The following is a 22,162-nucleotide window of genomic DNA, read 5'->3' on the forward strand; positions in this document are numbered from 1 at the left end:
TTTCGCCATGTTGCCCACGCTGGTCTCAAATTCCTGAGCTCAAGTGATCCACCCACCTCGGCATCCCAAAGTGCTGGAATTACAGGCATGAGTCACTGCATCCAGCTGAAAGTAAAGTTCTTATAATGCTTTTCAAGGCCCTATACCATCTGCCCCTCTCCACCACTTCTCTGACCCCATCAACTTCTCTTTCCCTTGATCTTGCTACTGCAGTTATACTGGTCTCCTTGCTGTAAAGCCTTTGTACCTGCTGTTCCACCTGCCTGGAATGAACCTCTCTTATATATCCCCATCCCCTGGTCGGCTCCTTCACTTTCTTCAAGTCTTTACTCAAAGTCACCTTCTTAGTGAGACCTTCTCCGACTCTGCTGAAAACTTCTGGCCACGTGTGATGACTCACACCTGTAATCCTGGCACTTTGGGAGGTCGAGGTGGGAGGATCACTTGAGCCCAGGAGACCAACCTGAGCAACATGAGACACGCTCTCTATAAAAAAAATTTTTTTATATTTCTATCCCTCCTATTGACATCCCATATCTCCTTTCTCTATTTTTTTCTACTTTGCACTTATTTTAAATGACAAAAAGACATGGCTTTTTCCTGTTTTATTAACTACTATATGTCCTGTACCTAGAGCAGAGTCTGGAATATAAAAGCTTAAAAAATATTGTTGAATTATCCCTTAGACAAAATACACAGTTTCTGACTTAAATATAAAGCTATAAACCCTGGGGGTATAAAAATAAAAGAATAGCTGAGAGAAGCTGGGAGGGAGTGGAGAGGTACACAAAAAGAACAAAGAGGACTGCTGCTTTTCTGTGTAAGTCCATCTCTACTGTATGACTTTTAAATCATGTCCAGTATGTTAATCTGGTAATATTTAGAATTTTAAATCTATGCAACTATATTTGAAACATTTTTATTTTGTGGCAAGCTATATAAGTAACGCCAATTATGGTGACACTTACATTAGGAAGGCTATGGTTGCTATAACACCACAGGCATGGTATGAGTGGTTGAAATCTTTCATGGTGGGATAAATAACAGCTGCATCTATGATAATCCACCAGCCTGTAAAAAACTAAAACAAAGGTGATACCAATGAGAAATCATAGCGATTCTGTATCTCACTGGCTAAAAGCAAGGTATTTAAGTGAGGAGATCCCTTTTAATACATTTCAAAAATGTTCTAGCTTTTTCCCACATGTAATTTGCACATGGCGTAATAGCTGATTAGGTACCCTTAAATCTGACAGCAATTTGTATTTATTAACGTAACTTTTCTCTAAGCCTACTTCAATCATTATTTAATTTTTATCATAATAAAGCCTTGTAATCTAATTTGGTGAACTAGAAACCAGTTATCTCGTGGAGGGGGAAAGGAAAAAAGTGACTCAAATTCCAACTGAGAAAAGAAGTGTCCTGTTGATATATGATAAGCTTCCAGAGAAATATTCCCCAAAATCAAGAAAAAAGCATTCAAATTAATATGGAGAACAACTATTGTTCACAGAATTTTAGCTATCTTCTGGGTGTGAAATAACAGCTCTGAGGTTCTGCTTTTGATGAATTCCAGTGCAGTCTAAAGATGGTTTCAGGTGTGATTTTAAATTCAATTTAAACACCATATTACAATTTATCTAATTGAATTTGCCTCTAGATATTATCAAGGGCAAAGGTATAACAAAATAACCCCAAAACTTCACAAATAGTTTTTATCATCTGAGCAGAAATTTACAATAAAATTATATTAACCAAATTCTGACAAGTAGCCTAGAAGTTTTTAAAAGTAATCCCCTTTCCTATCCCCACACCAAACCCTGACTCAGTTAGCTCTGGGAACTGACATCTTCTGGCAATTATTTTAAAATAACAATTTTAGGCTAGTCAAATTACTTTTATCAGCTTACAGACAGATCCATACTAGATTAATAACATTTTTAATGGCTAGCATGAGTACATATGCCTTTCTTTTTACCCTCAGCTCAATGTATTTAAGATGTTTTCTTCATAGACTAAAAACTCAGCTTTTTGGCCAGGTGCAATGGCCTGTAATCTCAGGACCTTGGGAGGCCAAGGCCAGTGAATCACTTGAGCCCAGGAGTAGGAGACCAGCCTGGGCAACATGGAGAGACCCCATCTCTACAAAAAAAACAAAAATTAGCCCGGTGTGGTGGCCTTCATCCGTGGTCCAGGCTACTCCGGAGGCTGAGGTGGGAGGATCACCTGAGCCCGGGAGGTTGAGGCTGCATTGAAGAGTGATTTCACCACTGTACTCCAGCCTGGGAGACAAAGTGAGACCCTGTCTCGAAAATAAATAAATCTCAAAGCTTAAGAAAAAATGGCTTGGTGCCATTAGTGGCTCACGCCTGTAATCCCAACACTTTGGGAGGCCGAGGCAGGCAGATCATCTGAGGTCGGGAGTTCAAGACCAGCTTGACCAACATGGAGAAACCCTGTCTCTACTAAAACAAGAGCAAGGCCAGGTGCGGTGGCTCATGCCTGTAATCCCAGCACTTTGCGAGACCAAGGCGGGCGGATCACGAGGTCAGGAGATCGAGACCACGGCGAAACCCTGTCTCTACTAAAATACAAAAAAATTAGCCGGGCGCGGTGGCGGGCGCCTGTAGTCCCAGCTACTCAGGAGGCTGAGACAGGAGAATTGGCATGAAACCCGGGATGCGGAGCTTGCCGTGAGCCGAGATCGCGCCACTGCACTCCAGCCTGGGCGACAGACCGAGACTCTGTCTTACAAAAAACAGCAACAACAACAACAACAAAAAAACAAGAGCAAAACTCTGTCTCAGAAAATAAAAATAAAAAATTACTCTTTAGAGCCTATGACACCATATGATCATAAAAACTAATAGCAGATCCCTTGAGGGATCTGAAGTGTAAATAAGAATTTTATTCTGTAAATTACTTCTACACAATGTATTTTAATGAGTTTCCTTTTTGTTTTTGCTTTTTAAAAAAAAATTTTAAGGGGCCATGCTAATCTTCTCTGTATCATTCCAATCTTAGTGTACGTGTTGCCAAAGTCAGCACTTTTTTTTTTCCTGAGACTGAGAAGAAAGTTAACTGGATTACGGAGAAATGCAATCATATCTATTGACTGGTTTTGACCTGACTGCGTCTTAAACACTTCCTTGTACCTTAATATACGCATTAAAAGGAGATATAATCCATATAATGAACAAATGTTTTATTATGCCATTTTTACCATGCAGTTAAAACAACCCAACCACTCTGTTAATCAACTTTTAAACCATAAACTCTTAAAGTGGAACTAATAACTCTCCATAAACAACAAAATATCAATATGGTCAAAGTGGTCAAAGATAAATAGTACATATTTTAAAACATCCTGCAGAATTCAAAACCCATAAACACAAACACACCAAAAAATAAGGTCCAAATAATCAATGACACTTACTAGTACACCAGCAGCAATGGAAGCAATAGTATTGCGCTTTTCCCCCCAGTCAATGCATTCTGAGCATCTCAAGCCCTCTAGAAATCCAGACATTTTTTTCAGGTCACTTAAAAACAAACAAACAAACAATTAAATAAGTACTTCCATTTACTTGCTTCAAAACTGAAAAATAATTAATAGCTCAGGAATAATTAGATAAAAGTGAAATTACAAATGCTTTATTTTGGTTCCACATACTTCTTCAGAATATTTGATTTAGTTTTTGATGAATTTCCACATTATAACTTTGGAAAGTAACATCTGGATTCATTTAGTATATTTTTTAATGTAAAAAATGGTTTGGGGGCCGGGCGTGGTGGTTCATGCCCGTAATCCTAGCAATTTGGGAGGCTGAGGTGGGTGGGTCACCTGAGGTCAGGAGTTTGAGACCAGCCTGGCCAACATGGAAAACCCCATCTCTACTAAAAATAGAAAAATTAGCTGGGCGTGGTGGCGCATGTCTGTAATCCCAGCTACTTGGGAGGCTGAGGCAGGAGAATCGCTTGAACCTGGGAGGCGAAAGTTGCAGTGAGCCGAGATCGTGCCACTGCACTCCAGCCTGGGCGACAGAGCAAGACTCTGTCTCAAAAATAATAATAAATAGAAATAAATGGTTTGGATATATTTAAGCAATATTAACAAAGGTGGGTCTCCAAATATTGAAAAAATTTTAACTACTGGTTGACCTCCTCCTGAAAATCTGTCACATCCTATTATTTCTAAGTAGATATTAAATTAGTTTAGGTGGTACTTTTAATACCAAGTATATGATTACTAATCCACAAGAGCTCTCTTGTATCATTTTGATTCCAAACTTATTAAATGAATTTGATATTTACAGTCCAGGAGCACTAACATTAGTAGAGAGACAAGTGATAAACTTTGGCTCTGGGTGGAAGTACAGATTCAAATAAAAAATATTTCTCTAATTTACATATTTTATCACAGAACGTATGTTTCTTCACACCTAAATTAAGAAATTAAACATTGCACTGCAGTTCTTACCTCTACCCACATCATTTCCTTTCACTTCATTCACTTCATTATTTTTCTTTCTGCAAGCCTGCCTTTTGGTGTCATTTCTATGTAAATAACTTCCACTTTATTTTAATATCCCTATCTCTGATCCTAACGGGTGTTTCCGGCCAAAAGCAAGCACAGAATCGTGGTTAATATTAATTCAGATTACAAAAATCCAACTGCTATTTAAATATAGCCGACCCAAGCTGTCTTTACAAATCATATAAAACATTCCTGTAAGCCGAGCTGTACAGACCTGACACACAGCCATGTTATGTCTATTTCAGAGTATGAAAAAGCCTGAAATACGTATAACTTGGCGAATAACAACACCCAAACTGCTACAGCGAACTTGAGTCCCTTAAGTTACTTTGTAGCCAGCAATTATGGTTGTCCAAAAATATGACACCCTAAAAAAGAGCAACGTCTCCCATTTTTAACTTCTCTTTTAAAAATTAAATATTAATATATATGATTACAGTCAGTGCTAAGATGCCTTTGGGACAAGCTCAATTTAGGAAATTCACTCATTTGATTCTTCCCCGGGAAGAACTGCAATCCAGTAAGTGATATTTTCGGTTCATCCCAATGGCCCCGCCCCGAATCCATTTTTCTTTGCACGACGACTGGCACGCTCAAGCCAGACCCCGCCCTCCAAACTCTGGGAATTTTCTTTAGGTCTCGAGGGACGCGGCTGGAAGACGGGGGAGCCACCTTTAGCCCGGCCACCCCTCGCTGAGGGAGCCGGCCGGGTCACACTCCTTTCTCAGGGCTTCGGCCTGTCCAGCTGTGAAGTGGGGGATCGGGGGATTTTCCAGGGATCCTGGGGGAGGGCGCGGTCCCCTCTCCGTCTTGGCGGGGTCTGGACGCGGTCGCCTTCTCCCGGAGCCGCCGGACCCAGGAGAGGAGAGGTCCGCGGCGGCTCAGCTCGGGTCTGCGGCTTCCCGGAGGGTGGCGGCAACGAGCCTGTGCTGTGGACACCAGCCCGTCAGACGGCCCCGGCTCCGAGGCCTCTCCAGCCTGCGGCCGCTACTCTCTTGCCCCCACTCCCCGCCCGGCACTTACGTCCAGCCCCGTCGTGCAGTGGTTCCGGAGCCCGGTGTCGCGCCGCGCCGGCCCGCCTCACTCCCCCGGTTTCAGCCAAGAAAACAAAACGGCCACGGCCTCCAGACACCCGGATGCAGCAGTACCACCCCCGCGGCTCAGCCGCGCATGCGGACACGGGGCGGAGGGCGGGGCGCCGGGGGTCCAGAGGGAGCCACGCCCACCACACCAACGCGTCTGCGCATGCCCTGGCGTTCGGCGCAGGGGCTCTCAGCCGCTCTGGGTTCACAGCTGGACGTCGGAAGTGCTAGTTTGGAGTACGCCCTTTGAGAGTAGGCGTGGGAAGTTACTGTGTGCTGAGCTTTCTAAAGGAAGGCGTCCGTTGGCCTTTGTACCCGTCTTGAGTGAGGCGACGAGTGTTTTCTAGTACTGGGGTCGGCCCCGCAGCCCTCTCAGGTGTGGGTGGTAGGAAGAGTGCCGGGTCCCGCGTGGTGCAAAAGGTGGGTTCAGGTTTGCAGCCACACAGCGCTACTCAGGACTTTTTAGTCTTGTTTATTTTCTCCGTGCCTGTTCCCGCCCGCCGCAGCTCCACCTCTGGGAGAGGGGCGGGTTCAGCTCCAGGAGGCGGGGACTTCCCGGCTTGGCGTGGCTGAGGTGTCCCGTGGACCCCAGTCTCGGCGCAGTGACCCACTTACGGGACTTGGCCTTTCTTTGCTGTTTGTTTAAGGCAGGGTTTCTCAGCCTGGGCACTACTGAGGTTTTGGGCCGGCTAATTCTGTCTGGGTTGGGGAAGGTGCTGTCCCGTGATTCGTAGGTTGTGTAGCTGCATCCACCGCCCTACCCAGTGGATGCAAGTAGCAGCCCCAGTGAACCAAAAATGCCCCCAGACTTTGCCAAATATCCCCTCCCGGGGCAGATCGCCTCGCTTGAGAACCACTGTTGGAGGAGAACCTGGGTTTTCGGGAGGTGACCGTTTACAAAGGGGAGGACGGTAAGAAGCCGGAAGCAACGATGACTTAGCTACGTGAACGACTTGTGGCCGGGCTCGCCCCTCTTCTAGAAGCCGTCAGTTTGGGTCTCGCGTCTGGAATCACCGTCAAGGAGTCAGATCCAGCCCCGGAGAGGGAGCAGGGTCGAGGTCTCCTTGCAGAAGGCGCCACCGCAGGAAGCACAGGCGCAACGTGCGGTCTCCTTAGCGGAGGCGCTCGCGATCCTGCAGCCGCCGGTCCGGGAGGTGCTCGGTACCCCTCCTTGGTGCCTGTCCGGTAGCTGGTCACTCTCGGGGGAAGGTCGTGCTACAGAAGGGCACATGCGATCACACAGAGACGGCGTTGCTGCGGCTTTGACCCTATGGTGCACCCGAAAGAACACAGAGGGTGGAGGGAGAGATCCAGGAAGAGGTCGCGGAGCAGAACCTCCTTTCACTTCAGTTAAAAAGGTGGATCACATGTCGTTAAGAGATACGCACAGGTTCATCTGATTTACATGTACGGCGGCAGTATATGAGTGGGATGGGAACCAAGATGACTGTTGTTTCCTTTGATGGATGAAACTTATATCCCTTTGGGTTTTTTTGTTTGTTTTTGGCGGGGCATTAGCCGATTAGTAGATAAAACTGCATAATACAATCTATAGCCTATTTTTAAATGGACACGTTCTTACCACTCGGGAGGTTTATCGTGATTGTTTAATGTCTCAGGGTGGAGGAATCTAGTGCAGGCAGTTCTTAATGAAACCTTTTAAATTCCTGTTAGTGACTTAATATTAGTTTACCAGCTCTGAGCGGCTTTAAACAAACATCCTCTTTTAATAGCTAATGACTGCGGGAGAAAAGATATTAACCCCTTTCTCTTTGCGTTTTTTGCCCCTACTCTTTTTTATCTTTTCTGGTCTTAACATGATTGTCAAATATTTATAAATATGAGTGAGCATCTTTATATTACTCTTATTAATAAGATACATGCTTAATTTGTCATTCTTTACCTTTTTGGGACTTAATGAATGTTTGTCTTTTGTAGATAAAATGGAGCTGCTAGAAATAGCAAAAGCCAGCCACCCATCTTAACCCCTCCATTTTCCCTATAATTAATGGCTTTCATTATTGTGGTATATTTGTTACAATTACTGGACGAATATGATACATTATTATTAACTGACATCCACATTTTATTCAGATTTCTTTTGTTTTTTGACTAATTTCTTTTTCTGTTCCAGGATCCCCTCCAGAATACCACATTACAGTTAATTGTTATGTCTCCTTAGTCTCCCCTTGGCTGTGTCCGTTTCACATACTTTCTTTGTTTCTGATGATATAGATTTGAAGAGTACTAGCCAGGAATATTATAGGTATTGGGTTTTTTAAATGTATGTGTCATTTCATGATTAAAAATCATTTGCGGCCAGGTGTGGTGGCTCAGCACTTTTGGGAGGCTAAGGTGGGAGGATCGCTTGAGGCCAGGAGTTCAAGACCAGCCTGGCCAATGTGGCAAAACCCCATCTCTACTAAAAATACAAAAAATATAGCTGGGCATGGTGGCACACACCTGTAATTCCAACTACTCGGGAGGCTGAAGCACAAGAATCGTTTGAACCTGGGAGGTGGAGGTTGTAGTGAGTCAAGATTGTGCCACTGCATTCTAGTCTAGGGAACAGGTGAGACTCTGTCTCAAAAAAAAAATAGTGTGGATTACAGTATCTGTTGGGCCTACTATCGCTAAACACGTACACATGCATGTGCACACACAAACCTCCAGGCTATCACTTCAGTGCCAGCCAGCAGCATTTCTTACTCTAACCACTGCAACGGTGTCCCTGCTTCATCTTGGGGCTTCATTCTCATATATTTTCTTCACACAGCAGCCACAGAGAAGCTTTTACAATGTAAACCAGAGTCTATTACTTCTGTTCTCCAGCTACTTCAGTGGCTAAATTGGTACCAGTAGAGTGGGGTGCTGCTGCAGATACTCAAAAATGGGTACGTGACTTTGGAACTGGGTAACAGGCAGGGTTTGGAACAGTTTGGAGGGCTCAGAAGAAGACAGGCAAATGTGGGAAAGTTTGGAACTTCCTAGAGACTTGTTGAATGGCATTGCCCAAAATGCTGATAGCACTGTGGACGATAAAGTCCATAGACTGAGGTGGTCTCAGATGGAAATGAGGAACTTGTTGGGAACTGGAGCAAAGATGACTCTTGTTATGTTTTAGCAAAGATACTGGCGGCATTTTGCCCCTGCACTAGATATTCATAGAACGTTGAACTTCAGAGAGATGATTTAGAGTATCTGGCAGGAGAAATTTCTAAGCAGCAAAGCATTCAAGAGGTGACTTGGGTGCTGTTAAAGACATTCAGTTTTATAAGGGAAGCAGAGCATAAAAGTTCAGAAAATTTGCAGCTTGACAATGTGATAGAAAAGAAAAATTCCCATTTTCTGAGGAGAAATTCAAGCTGGCTGCAGAAATTTGCATGAGTAACAGGAGCCAAATGCCAATTCCCAAGACAATGGGGAAAATGTCTCTAGGGCATGTCAGAGGTCTTTATGGCAACCCCTCCCATCACAGGCCCAGAGGTATCAGGAAAAAATGGTTTTGTTGGCCAGGCCCAGGGTCCTCATGCTGTGTGCAGCCTAGGGACTTGGTGCCCTGCATCCCAGCCACTCCCAACCATGACTGACAGGAGGCAACATAGAGCTTGGGTTATATAGCTTCAGGGAGTGCAAGCCCCAAGCTTTGACAGCTTCCATGTGGTGTTGAGACTGCGAGTACACACAAGTCAAGAATTGGGGTTTGGAAACCTTCGCCTAGATTAAAGAGGATGTGTGGAAATGCCTGGATGCCCAGGCAGAAGTTTGCTGCAGGGGCAGGGCCCTCATGGAGATCCTCTGCCAGGGCAGTGCAGAAGGGAAATGTGGGGTCAGAGACCCCACACAGAGTCCCTACTGGGGCACCACCTAGTGGAGCTGTGAGAAGAGGTCCTCCAGACCCCAGAATGGTAGATCCACTGACAGCTTGCACCGTGTACCTGGAAAAGCTGCAGACACTCAATGCCAGCCCGTGAAAGCAGCTGAGAGGGAGGCTGTACCCTGCAAAGGTACAGGGGCAGAGCTGCCCAAGACCATGGGAACCCACCCCTTCCATCTGCGTGACCTGGATATGAGATGTGGAGTCAAAGGAGATCATTTTGGAGCTTTAGGATTTGACTGCCCCACTGGATTTTGGACTCTCATGGGGCCTGTAGCCTCTTTGTTTTGACCAATTTATCCCATTTGGAATGGCTGTATTTTACCCAATGCCTGTACCCCCATTGTATCTAGGAAGTAACTAACTTGCTGTGGATTTTACAGGCTCATAGATGGAAAGGACTTGCCTTGTCTCAGATGAGACATTAGACTGTGGACTTTTGAGTTAATGCTGAAATCATTTAAGACTTTGAGGGACTGTTGGGATGGTGTGATTGGTTTTGAAATGTGAGGACATGAAACTTGGGAGGGGCCATGGGTGGAATGATAGGGTTTGGTTGTGTCCCCACCCAAATCTCATCCTGAATTCCCATGCGTTGTGGGAGGGACCCAGTGGGAGGTAACTGAATCATGGGGACAGGTCTTTCCCGTGCTGTTCTTGTGATAGTGAATAAGTCTAACAGGATCTGATGGCTCTATAAGGGGGAGTTTCTCTGCACAAGCTCTCTTTGTCTTTGCCTGCCATCCACGTAAGACGTTACTTGCTCCTCATTGCCTTTCGCCATGATTGTGAGGCCTCCCCAGCCATGTGGAACTGTAAGTCCATTAAATCTCTCTTTCTTTTGTAAATTGCCTAGTCTCGGGTTTGTGAACAGACTAATACAATGGCTTTTCACCTTGCAGAGTAAAATCCTAGGAGATCCTCATGCTCTAGCTCCTGGCCACCTCCTCAGGAGTTAGATCACTTATCCCTCTCTCCCTGGCTCACCCTTCTCTGTCATGGCTTCTTTGCTGACCCTGATACACACCACACTTGTCTTCACTACCTGGAAGTTGTATCCCCCATACCCACATGGCTCACTTCTTCACTTCATTCAAGTCTCTGCTCAGATGTTAACCTCTTCAGAGAGCCCTTCCTTCACACACTGTCTTGCATAGCAGCCTCCCCTACAAGTTGTCTTCTTTCTCCTTAACTTTTGTGATGGTTAATTTTGGGTGTCAGCTTGACTGGATTAAAGAATACCTAGAGAACTGGAAAGGCATTATTTGTTAGTGTGTCTGTGAGGGTATTTCCAGAAGAGATTGATACATGACTGAATGGACTAAGAGGGAACCATCCGCCCTCAACCTGCAGTTGGCTTGGAACAAAAACGGAAGAAAGGCAAATTGGTCTTACTCTCTTGGAGCTGGAATACATGCTTCCATTCCTGCCCTTGGATTTCAGGATCCCAGGCTGTTGGGTCTCAGGACTCCAGGACCTACACCAGGCTTTCCGTCACCGCTGGGGTTCTAAGGCCTTTGGGCTAAGAGTTATATCATCAGCTTTCCTGATTCTGAGGCTTTGGGACTTGGACTGAGCCATGCTACCAGTATCCCTGGTTTTCCAGCTTGCAGACAATCTGTTGTGGGGCTTCTCAGCCTCTGTAATCATGTGAGCCCTTTCTAACTAATAAACCCTCTCTTATATATCTATGTATCCGATTGGCTGTGTCTCTTTGGAGAACCCTGAGTACGTATACTTTTGTTTGAATTCAGAGTATTTATCCCACCTGATATTGCATCCTATATCTGTTTGTTTTCTGTTTCTTCCATTAGAATACAAGTTTCACGAGGACAGGGACTTTATCCATTTGTTTACTGCTGTATCTTAGGCTGAAAGTTGGCACTCAATAAATATTGGTTAAATAAGTGAATTACAAGCAGGTTGGATTATTAGGTAATATGGTTCACAGTGTGGGACTCCTGAACTCCAAGATGTCTTTGAAAGTAGCCATTTTTTTAAATTTCCAATGGTTTAGTCAGACTACAAATCACTTAATAACAGGGACTATAGTTCATTCATGGATATATTCCCAGAATCAGGAACAGTTTCTAGAATACACTTGAGTGCTCAATAGACATAGCTATTATAGTTAATTGAAATGGAATTGGCAATGTGGGAAATAAGAAATCACATTTTTGGCCGGGCACAGTGGCTCACACCTGTAATCCCAGCACTTTGGGAGGCCGAGGCAGGAGGATCACTTGAGGTCAGGAGTTCGGGACCATCCTGGCCAACATGGTGAAACCCCATTTCTACTAAAAATACAAAAAGTAGCTAGGTGTGATGGTGTGTGCCTGTGATCCCAGCTACATGGGAGGCAGAGGTGGGAGAATCGCTTGAACATGGTAGACAGAGGTTGCAGTGAGCCAAAATCATAACACTGCACTCCAGGCTGGGCAACAGAGCAAGACTCCATCTCAAAAAAAAGAAATCTGCTGGGCGCGGTGGCTCATGCCTGTAATCCCAGCACTTTGGGAGGCTGAGGCAGGTGGATCACGAGGTCAGGAGACTGAGACTATCCTGGCTAACATGGTGAAACCCCGTCTCTACTAAAAATACAAAAAATTAGCTGGGCATGGTGGCGGGCGCCTGTAGTCCCAGCTATCGGGAGATTGAGGCAGGAGAAGGCGTGAACCCGGGAGGCGGAGGTTGCAGTGAGCCGAGATTGCACCACTGCACTCCAGCCTGGGTGACAGAGCGAGACTCTGTCTCAAAAAAAAAAAAAAAAAAAAAAGCACATTTTTCTCAGAGCAAAGTCTTTGTGATAGTAAATTTGGATAAAAGCAGTGGAACACTGAGGATGTTTATGCATAAGGACAGTAATCACGAAATTATCTTTGTATATATTGTCTGTTAATGACTACTGCTATTTACTGAATTGATCTCCCTCAGATTCATATTTTGAAGCCCTAATCCCTAAAGTGACTATATTTGGAAATAGATGCTTTAAAGAAATAATCGTTAAGGTCAAATGAGGTCATGAGGGTGGAGCCCTAATCTAATAGGACTGGTGTCCTTATAAGAAGAGGAAGAGGCCAGGTGCAGTGGCTCACGCCTGTAATCCTAGCACTTTGGGAGGCCGAGGCAGGCAGACGACAAGGTCAGGAGTTTGAGACCAGCCTGGCCAGTATGGTGAAACCCTGTCTCTACTAAAAATACAAAAATTAGCCAGGCATGATGGCGGGCGCCTGTAGTCCCAGCTACTCAGGAGGCTGAGGCAGGAGAATTGCTTGAACCTGGGAGGCAGAGGTTGCAGTGAGCCGAGATCGGGCCACTGCACTCCAGCCTGGGCATCAGAGCGAGACTCTGTCTCAAAAAAAAAAAAAAAAAAAAAAAAAAGGAATATGACACCAGAAGTGTAAAAAGCAGAGGACAGGCTCTATGAGGACACAGGGAGGAGGCAGCCATCTGCAAGACAGCGAGAGAGGTCTCACCAGAAACCAACCTTAACGGCACCTTGAACTTCCAGCCTCCAGAACTATAAGGAAATAAATTTCTGTTGTTTAAGTCTGAGTGGCTTAACAACAGTTTAAGCTGCTGTTACGGTAGCCCAAGCAGACTAATACAACACTTAAGGATTTCAGTCACTGAGTGGAACCACCTGAGAATGTGAAAGACAATGAGGATATACACACAGCCTCCTTCCCCTGTGTTTGGAGGGTGGCTTCAAATTCCTTCTGTTTTATGTGCTGTGTAGGAAAAAAAAAATCTGTAAAATTCTGTGAGTTTGTAATTGATAGATTGGTTCTCTTTCATGCAAAGAGTGCATATAGTTTAAAAGTCCTAGAAAAATTAATTCACAGTCACATTTTCTGTATGCAACTATATTTTTGTAAGTGAAAACTTGGTAGTTTGTTAGCTTGTTCATTTTTATTTTTCAAGTATTATGTAAACAAAAAGAACCTTGGTCTGCCAGAATTTTCAAAGAAAATTGGCAAAACAAGATTCCCCATAGTAACAACCATACATATAGCTATATTCAGTGTCTAAATGGTGTTTATGTGTTTCTTAAGCAATGGAGTTCATTTTGACCAATTGTCTGTTAAGAAGTGCCTAAGAAAACTGCTTATTCATTTTCCACATCCTGTTTGGCAAAGTGTGACACATAGCAATAGAAAACAATAATATAATCTTGGGATGCATACGCAATCAGTGCACAGAGAGCTGTCGTATCAGCTTTCAGAAGAGCATTTAAACACTGCCACACGCTGTCCATTTGTTTGTCCTGCAACCAGGTTCTCCCCTTGGTCTCAGTGGAAGCCTGAATCACAAGCACTGCCACGTTCACAAAGCTGTTAATTCTTCAAAACACCAAATGGTATTCAAAAAGGGAAGTATAGGCTGGGCACAGTGGCTCACACCTGTAATCCCAGCACTTTGGGAGGCCGAGGCAGGCTGATCATGAGGCCAAGAGATCCTGGTGAAACTATCCTAGCCAACGTGGTGAAACCCCGTCTCTACTAAAAATGCAAAAATTTGTTGGGCATGGTAGTGCAGACTTGTAATCCCAGCTACTCGGGAGGCTGAGGCAGGAGAATCGCTTGAATCTGGGAAGCGGAGATTGCAGTGAGCTGAGATTGCGGCACTGCACTCCAGCCTGGTGACAGAGTGAGACTCCGTTTCAAAAAAAAAAAAAAAGTATAAAAATCTGAAGACTCTAGTGGTATAATCTAATTAAGTTTCTATGAAGCACATGATTGCAGTCATGTCAAAGCAGTTTCTATGAGCACACTGTTATCTGTTAAAAAAGCAAACAAGGCCGGGCACAGTGGCTCAGGCCTATGATCCCAGCACTTTGGGAGGCCGAGGCGGGCAGATCACTTGAGGTCAGGAGTTTGAGATCAGCCTGGCCAACATGGTGAAATCCCATCTTTACTAAAAATACAAAAAATTAGCCGGATGTGGTGGGTGCCTGTAATCCCAGCTACTTTGGAGGCTGAGGCAGGAGAATCGCTTGAACCCAGGAGGCGGAGGTTGCAGTGAGCCAAGATGGTGCCATTGCACTCTAGCCTGGGTTACAGAGTAAGACTACATCTCAAAAAAAAAAAAAAAAAAAGGAATAATAATAAATTAACCTTAGCTTACTGGATGACCACCATCATATATGCAGTCTGTTGTTTACCAAGATGTTGCTATGTGGTACATGGCTGTATTTTATTGTTGTATTCTACAGTGCATAATAAATGGTGAGATTCTCCTCAAAGAGTGGCAGAGAAAGGATTCAACTCCATTTTCTCTGACTCCAGTGCCTGCGCAGAACATTGGATAACACCTCTAAAATGACAAAGTGTTTTCTTTGTTTCTTTCTTTTTTTTTTTTTTTTTGAGACGGAGTCTTGCTCTGTGGCCCAGGCTGGAGTGCAATGGCACGATCTCGGCTCACTGCAACCTCCGCCTCCTGGGTTCAAGGGATTCTCCTGTCTCAGCCTCCTGAGTAGCTGGGATTACAGGTGCCCGCCAACACGCCCGGCTAATTTTTGTATTTTTTTTTAGTAGAGATGGGGTTTCACCATGTCGGTCAGGCTGGTCTCGAACTCCTGACCTCGTGATCCACCCGCCTCGGCCTCCCAAAGTGCTGGGATTACAGGCGTGAGCCATCGCGCCCGGCCAACAAAGTGTTTTCTAGGCCAAATCGCCTATGATGCCAAACTTCTTATAATGGTACAAATGCAGTTTTTTTTTTTTAAAGAGATATTTATTTCATTGTTTGGTTCCAGAAAGAAAGATAATTCTTTATGCTTTAATACTCAAAGTATTTGGTATAATGACTGAATATTAAAAATTTAAATGAGTTTTTATTACATAAAGCAGTATTCTTGTTCATTCAGTAGATAAAAATTTTTGGTTTTGAACCTACTGAGAGAATAATTGGAACTAATTCTTTATGTCATAGGAACAGAAACCTCAGATGGCTCTGAGAGGAGGACCGCAGGAGCCAGTCTCACAAACGCAATGACAGGGTCTTCCAAAAAGTCTTCTTCTCCCATGAGAACACTAGTTGCCGGCTGGGCACAGTAGCTCACACCTGTAATCCCAGCACTTTGGGAGACCCAGGCAGGCGGATCACAACGTCAGGAGTTCAAGACCAGCCTGGCCAACATGATGAAACCCAATCTCTACAAAAAATACAAAAATTAGCCAGCATGGTGGCGCACATCTGTAATCCCAGCTACTCAGGAGACTGAGGCAGGAGAATCACTAGAACCTGGGAGGCGGATGTTGCAGTGAGCCGAGATTGTGCCACTGCACTCCAGCTTGGGCAACAGATTGAGACTCTGTCTCAAATAAATAAATAAATAAATAATGAGATTATGCATTTTTGTAGTGTAGGTGTTTCAGGTATTTGTTTAAGCAAAGCATATGTTAAGGTTAAAAGCCTTTGGAACACTCTGTCCCCACATCCTGCAAGCTTTTTCTTTCCTCCCATCCAGGTAGGTAAAGCTACTTGCCATCTCAGTGTATTCAGTCAGCTTTTAGGAAATAGATTATTTCTGATGAATGAGGATCCTGCTGCTTCACAAGTAGATGTTCACATTCATGGCTCGCCAAGGTCTGCCTCAAATCTGTTTCTCCGGGCCAGGTATGGTGGCTCACGCCTGTAATCCCAGTACTTTGGGAGACTGAGGTGGGCAGATCACTTGAGCCTAGGAGTTTGAGACCAGCCTGGGCAATGTGGAGAAACCCCATCTCTACAAAAAATACCATCACCAACAAAAAATTAGCTGGGCATGGAGACGTGTGCCTGTAGCCCCAGCTACTTGGGAGGCTGAGGTGGGAGGATCACTTGAGACTGGGAGGTTGAGGCTGCAGTGAGCCATGACTGCACCAGTGCACTCAACCTGGGCAACAGGGCGAGACTCTGACTCAAAAAAAAAAAAAAAAAAAAAAAAAAAATTCTGCATCTCCAGCCTTATTTTCCAAAATTCTCCACAACAAACCCTTTGCTGTAGTCAAAGGGTTTATCTTCTATCCCCAAATTCTAAAATGGGCATTTCTAATTCCAAGTTTGCTAAGACTTTTGTTTCTCTCTAAAATATTATTTTCCCTCTGCCTGTTCCCTTCAGACCTATTTGAGATTATTTTTCATTTGTTCATTCAGTAAACACCAATTGAATGCCAAATGAAATACACTGTCTGGAATGCTGGGGTAGAGTAAGAACAAGTTTCTCTCCTTATGTAATTTATATTCTGGGAGGAAACACACATTAAAAATAAATTAAAACCTTAATTATTTAATTACAAGCATGATAAATGCTAAAAATAGGAGGCACAGGAAAGCAGGATAACCTATAATTGGGGGAAATCCTGTCTGGGAGATCAAGAAGGCGTTCCCATACATTGTTGTGACAACCTTTTTTGGAAGGCAATACTGCAGTGTATTAAATGACACAGCTCCTTTGACCTAGCAGTTCCACTTTAGGAATAAAAGTAATATAGCAATAAAAGTAATACTACTTAAAGCAGCAGGTGGCTTTGGCTCCCAGTGAAGTTGCAGGTGTTACAAAGCATAATGTCCCTCCAAGCCAGGCTGCCCAGAAGGTCAAATCCAGAAACCAGTCTAATAGACTGAGGAAAGCAAGTGAAGGTAACTTGACACGCCATAAAAAACTGTTTAAGTGAGTGGACTCATTGTGAGATGCCTGATGCATTCCAGAGAAATCAGATTTAGGTCCAACAGCATAATACAAGAAGTCAAGCACGTGAGGGCCTCCTGTGAGATCTCAATGGGGCAGACAGGCACGGTGACTCACGCCTGTAATCTCAGCATTCTGGGAGGCCAAGGCTGGAGGATCATTTGAGCCCAGGAGTTCAAGATTAGCCTGGGCAACATGGTGAAACCCCATCTCTACAAAAAAATACAAAAATAGCTGGGTGTGGTGGTGGTGTGTGCGTGTAGTACCAGCTACTGGTGGGAGCTGAGGTAGGAGGATCACCTGAGCCCGGAAGGTTGAGGCTATAGTGAGCCGTGATCACACCACTGCGCTCCATCCTGGGTGACTGAGTGGGACTCTGTCTAATAACAACAACAAAATCTCAGTGGGATCCAGTGTGGTGGCTCATGCCTGTAATCCCAGTGCTTTAGCTGACTGGGATGGAGGATCTTGCCTGAGGCCAGGAGTGTGAGACCAGCCTGGGCTACGTGGACTTTACCAAACACTCTTTAAAAATTAGTCAGGTGTAGTGGCGCATGCCTGTAGTCCTAGCTACTCAGTAGGCTGAGGCGGGAGGATCGTTTGAGCCCAGGAATTTGAGGCTGCAGTGAGCTAGGATGGCGCCACTGCACTCCGGCCTGGACAACAGAGCTAGTGAGACTCTGTCTCTTAAAAAAAAAAAAAAAAATCCTGATGGAAGACTTCCAGGAAAAACTTATCCATTAATAGCATTTAACGAAACAGTTGCTGAACATGGGAACAACTTTCAGAGCTGGTTACTCTGAGCACATTTGTTTTATTGGCCCGAATGGTTGATATGTATCACCCTTTGCCAATGGAAGGTGGTCGCCAACCCCCCATTTGTGGCCTGTTAGGAACCAGGCCGCACAGCAGGAGGCAGGTGGTGGGTGAGTGAAGCTTCATCTGTATTCACAGCCACTCCCCATTGCTTGCATTATTGCCTGAGCTCCAACACTCGTCAGATCAGCCGCATCATTAGATTCCCACAGGAGTGAACTCTGTGCATGCAAGGAATCTAGATTGCCACTCCTTATGACAATCTAGTGCTTAATGATCTGTCACTGTCTCCCATCCCCTCAGATGGGACTGTCTAGTTGCAGGAAAACAAGCTCAGGGCTCCCACTGATTCTACATTATGGCAAGTTGTATAACTATTTTATTATATATTACAATGTAATAATAATATAAAGTGCACAATAAATGTAATGCACTTGAATCATCCCAGAACAACCCCCCACCCCCAGCTGTGGAAAAATGGTCTTCTATGAAACTGGTCCCTGCTGCCCAAAGGGTTGGGGACTGCTGCTCTATAAGATCCCATTTCACTGGTTGTAAAAATAATGGCTTCATTGCATTGTACCTTGAAGTAAAGGTTATTTGTTGTCAGGATGAGGATCGAACAGTTCATCTTTACACAGGGCCAGACAAGTGCTAAATCTCCTAAGACATTGCCTGTGATCATTTGGTTGTTGAGTCAAAGTTGCAAAAATTAAGTATGATCAAGTAGAGGCTGTGAAAGGATTTGGGGGAGCAGGACACAAAGGAGACTGCATATAACCTTCAAAAAGGAAGCCTCTTATAGCATCAGTAACTTAGCCTTCTATAGTATTTCTCCTTTTTCTGTTCTGGACCCAGTTGACATTCTCCAGTTATTCCATTGCCCATGACTGTGCCATCACCGAAGTTAAACTCCCTGTGAAATTTGTGTAACATAATCCATATGTGGTTAATAATGGTTCCTCTGATGTTAAGGTAGGTATGGTTGAGATGGCTCTCTGACTGAGTAGCAACACCCCAGTGAGCAAAAGTGTGCATGGAAGAGTTATTTTGTGCAAAGCAGACCAGTCCTCAAGCAATACAGGTGGCCATTAGGCACGGACGTGACTGTCTCATTCTCAATTACACAGAGGCACCAATCGGTTCTTCCGTTGTAGTGACACCACCAGTAATTGCACCTGTATGACTTATCAAGAATAATATTGACAAATACATATCTGGATTTGTGTGTTGTCCTTTTGCTTGCCCTGGTTTGAGTAGACACCCCCCAAAGCTGAATGATGAGATATAGAACTATTCGGCTGGGTGTGGTGGCTCACGCCTGTAATCCCAGTGCTTTGGGAGGCCAAGGTGGGCAGATCACGAGATCAGGAGTTCGAGACCAGCCTGGTCAACATGGTGAAACCCTGTCCCTACTAAAAATACAAAAAATTACTTGGCATGGTGGCAGGTGCCTATAATCCCAGCTACTCAGGAGGCTGAGGCAGGAGAATCACTTGAACCAGGGAGGTGGAGGTTGCAGTGAGCTGAGACCACACCACCACACTCCAGCCTGGGCGACAGAGTGAGACTCTGTCTCAAAACAAAACAGAACAAAACGAAAAAAAATCTATTCATAACATCTCTCTATGGTGGCTGTAATTGGACAGAGTCATTGGCTTCCCTGGTGAATATTACAGATAGCATCTTCACATACTAGGTCTTCATGGCGGGGAACAGATGTGTTAAGTTTATCAAGAGTGCCTCCTGTATAGCACTGCAAGCCTGATATTTCCACACTACAGCTACCAACCCAGGAAACCATCACTAAGAAGAGCAGTAGGAAGATCAGCTGAGTTATACCAAGGCTCAAGAATTGCAAACAGTGGAGTGAGTTCCCATGGGGTGATGGTTCACCCAGCAGCAGGAATTCCTTGGGACATCCTGAAAACGGGCATGTTTGTTGATCTGTTAATTGCCTTGAATGCTTTACTGGCAACCGTAGCTGTGATTCTATAGCAGCCCTAACAACAGAGATGTCTAATTGCAACTAATCTCTGATCTAAGATCAACAAATATATCATCTGTGTCAAAATCACTCAGAGCTCCTTTTTCCTCTTTGTAGCTCTCACACTTTGGATGCACTCCTGTACTCCTGTCTGAAAGAGCTAAGCTGACCCCCACCACCGTTGGAGGAAACTCCTGGAGCAGTGCTGGGGTTTTCACTGCAATCAACTGCTCCAACTTTGTCTTGTACATGGCTCTTTGACCTTGGGCTTGTGGATTAAGGGCCTGTGGAGGAGCTCTGTGACTGCTCTGATATGTGTGGGTGGTTCTGAGGCACTGTATTTAGTGAAAAAACTGGAAATCATATGCATGTCCATGAATAAAAAATGGGGGATAGGCCGGGCGCCGTGGCTCACACCTATAATCCCAGCACTTTGGGAGGCCGAGGTGGGCGGATCACCTGAGGTCGGGAGTTCAAGACCAGCCTGACCAACATGGAGAAACCCCGTCTCTACTAAAAATACAAAATTAGCCGGACGTGGTCACGCATGTCAGTAATCCCAGCTACTCGGGAGGCTGAGGCAGGAAAATTGCTTGAACCCGGGAGGTGGAGGTTGCAGTGAGCCGAGACAGTGCAGCCTGGGCAATAAGAGCGAAACTCCATCTCAAAAACAAACAAAAAAACAAAAAAATGGGATAGACTAATTTCTAGTACTTCTAAACCATGGAATACGATACAGCTGATAAACCAAAACACATTAGATCTATGTGATTCATCTTAGAGGATGTTGATTATAAGTTTCAACTTGTTTAGAACGAGCCCATATTCATCAAAAATTCTGTATGCACCGGATGTGCTGGCTCATGCCTGTAGTCCCAGCAGTTTGGGAAGCCAAAGTGGACAGATCCCCTGAAGTCAAGAGGTCGAGACCAGCCTGGCCAACATGGTGAAACCCCGTCTTGTGGAGGAAAAGTTAAATATTAAATTTGAACTCAATTGGACTTGAACACAAGGAATGGTTACATGCCAGAAATCTGTCCCTTGGCACTTGCTCAGGAATGGATGGACATACTGATTGTTCTTGATAAATACATTATCTGCCTTGAGGCAATAAACAAAACCTTGAAAATAGGCTGACCTTTCCGTGTTCCTTGAGTCTAGTGACAAAAGGCCCTTGTGCCTAGGCCTCATGCCAAAAAGAATACTATAAAAAGGTCAGGCTGGGTGCGATGGCTCACACCTGTAATCCCAGCACTTTGGGAGGCCAAGGTGGGTGGATCACCTGAGGTCAGAGGTTCGAGACCAGCCTGGCCAACATAGTGAAACCCCATCCTACTAAAAATACCAAAAATTAGCTGGGCGTAGTTGCTGGCGCCTGTAATCCCAGCTGCTCAGGAGACTGAGACAGGAGATTCCCTTGAACCCAGGAGGTGGAGGTTGCAGTGAGCTGAGATCGCGCCATTGCACTCCAGCCTGGGCAACAAGAGTGAAACTCCGTCTCAAAAAAAAAAAGGTCAGGGTCCCAGACTACGCCGAAGCTCCATGAGACCTCTCCTTCCCTGTGCATGGACCAGTGGCTGACTCTGAAGCCCAGCTGTTGCTTCCCCGTCTGGTGATGAATCCTCCATCGTCTGGTGAATGTATATTTGCTAATTGTTTTTTTTTCTCACTGCTATTTGCTCAATTCACCTTCTATTTTATACTTAAATGAACCTAAAGTAGTTTACAATCTGCACTTGTGTGTGAGTGCTGTGTGTTTGCTTTTACCTGTGCCCTCCCCACACAGAACATGTCTCTACTGAAAAAAAAAAAAAAAAAATTAGCCAGGTGTGGTGCATGTGCCTGTAATCCCTGCTACTTGGGAGGCTGAGGCACGAGAATCACTTGAACCTGGGAGAGGGAGGTTGCAGTGAACTGAGATCATGCCACTGCACTCCAGCCTGAGTGAGAGAGTGAGACTGTGTCTCACAAAACAACAACAGCAACAAAAATTAGCTAGGCATGGTGGCGTGCACCTGTACTCCCAGCTGCTCGGGAGGCTGGGGCATGGGAATCACTTGAACCAGGGAGGCAGAGGTGGTAGTAAGTCGAGATCGCATCACTGCACTTCAGTCTGGGCCAGAGAGCGAGACTCTGTCTCAAAAAAAAAAAAACAAAACTGTATGTGGGTATATTTGACATGTCTTGA

General features: G+C 44.8%; 2 protein-coding genes and 1 pseudogene across 2 annotated transcripts in view; 1 reads left to right on the top strand and 2 right to left on the bottom strand.

Annotated features, from left to right (window-relative positions):
* The window catches only part of TMEM50A (transmembrane protein 50A), a 24,689-nt gene extending 18,989 nt beyond the window's left edge, over positions 1-5,700 (bottom strand). The window contains 3 exon segments of the mRNA NM_001133941.1: positions 969-1,081; positions 3,437-3,542; positions 5,561-5,700. Coding sequence (NP_001127413.1) covers positions 969-1,081; positions 3,437-3,529 — 206 coding nt within the window. The 5' untranslated portion in view covers positions 3,530-3,542; positions 5,561-5,700.
* Positions 2,985-3,048, bottom strand: LOC112131175 (U6 spliceosomal RNA; annotated as a pseudogene).
* On the top strand, positions 4,988-15,853 carry LOC129058032 (uncharacterized). Its single transcript, XM_063724071.1, has 3 exons — positions 4,988-5,057; positions 5,174-6,977; positions 15,431-15,853. Exons 1-2 carry the CDS (start codon positions 4,988-4,990, stop codon positions 5,848-5,850), a joined length of 747 nt encoding a protein of 248 aa, XP_063580141.1. The 3' UTR covers positions 5,851-6,977; positions 15,431-15,853.
* Positions 15,854-22,162: the final 6,309 nt, after the last annotated feature.

Source organism: Pongo abelii, chromosome 1, assembly GCF_028885655.2.
Source record: "Pongo abelii isolate AG06213 chromosome 1, NHGRI_mPonAbe1-v2.0_pri, whole genome shotgun sequence".
Classification (NCBI taxonomy): domain Eukaryota; kingdom Metazoa; phylum Chordata; class Mammalia; order Primates; family Hominidae; genus Pongo; species Pongo abelii.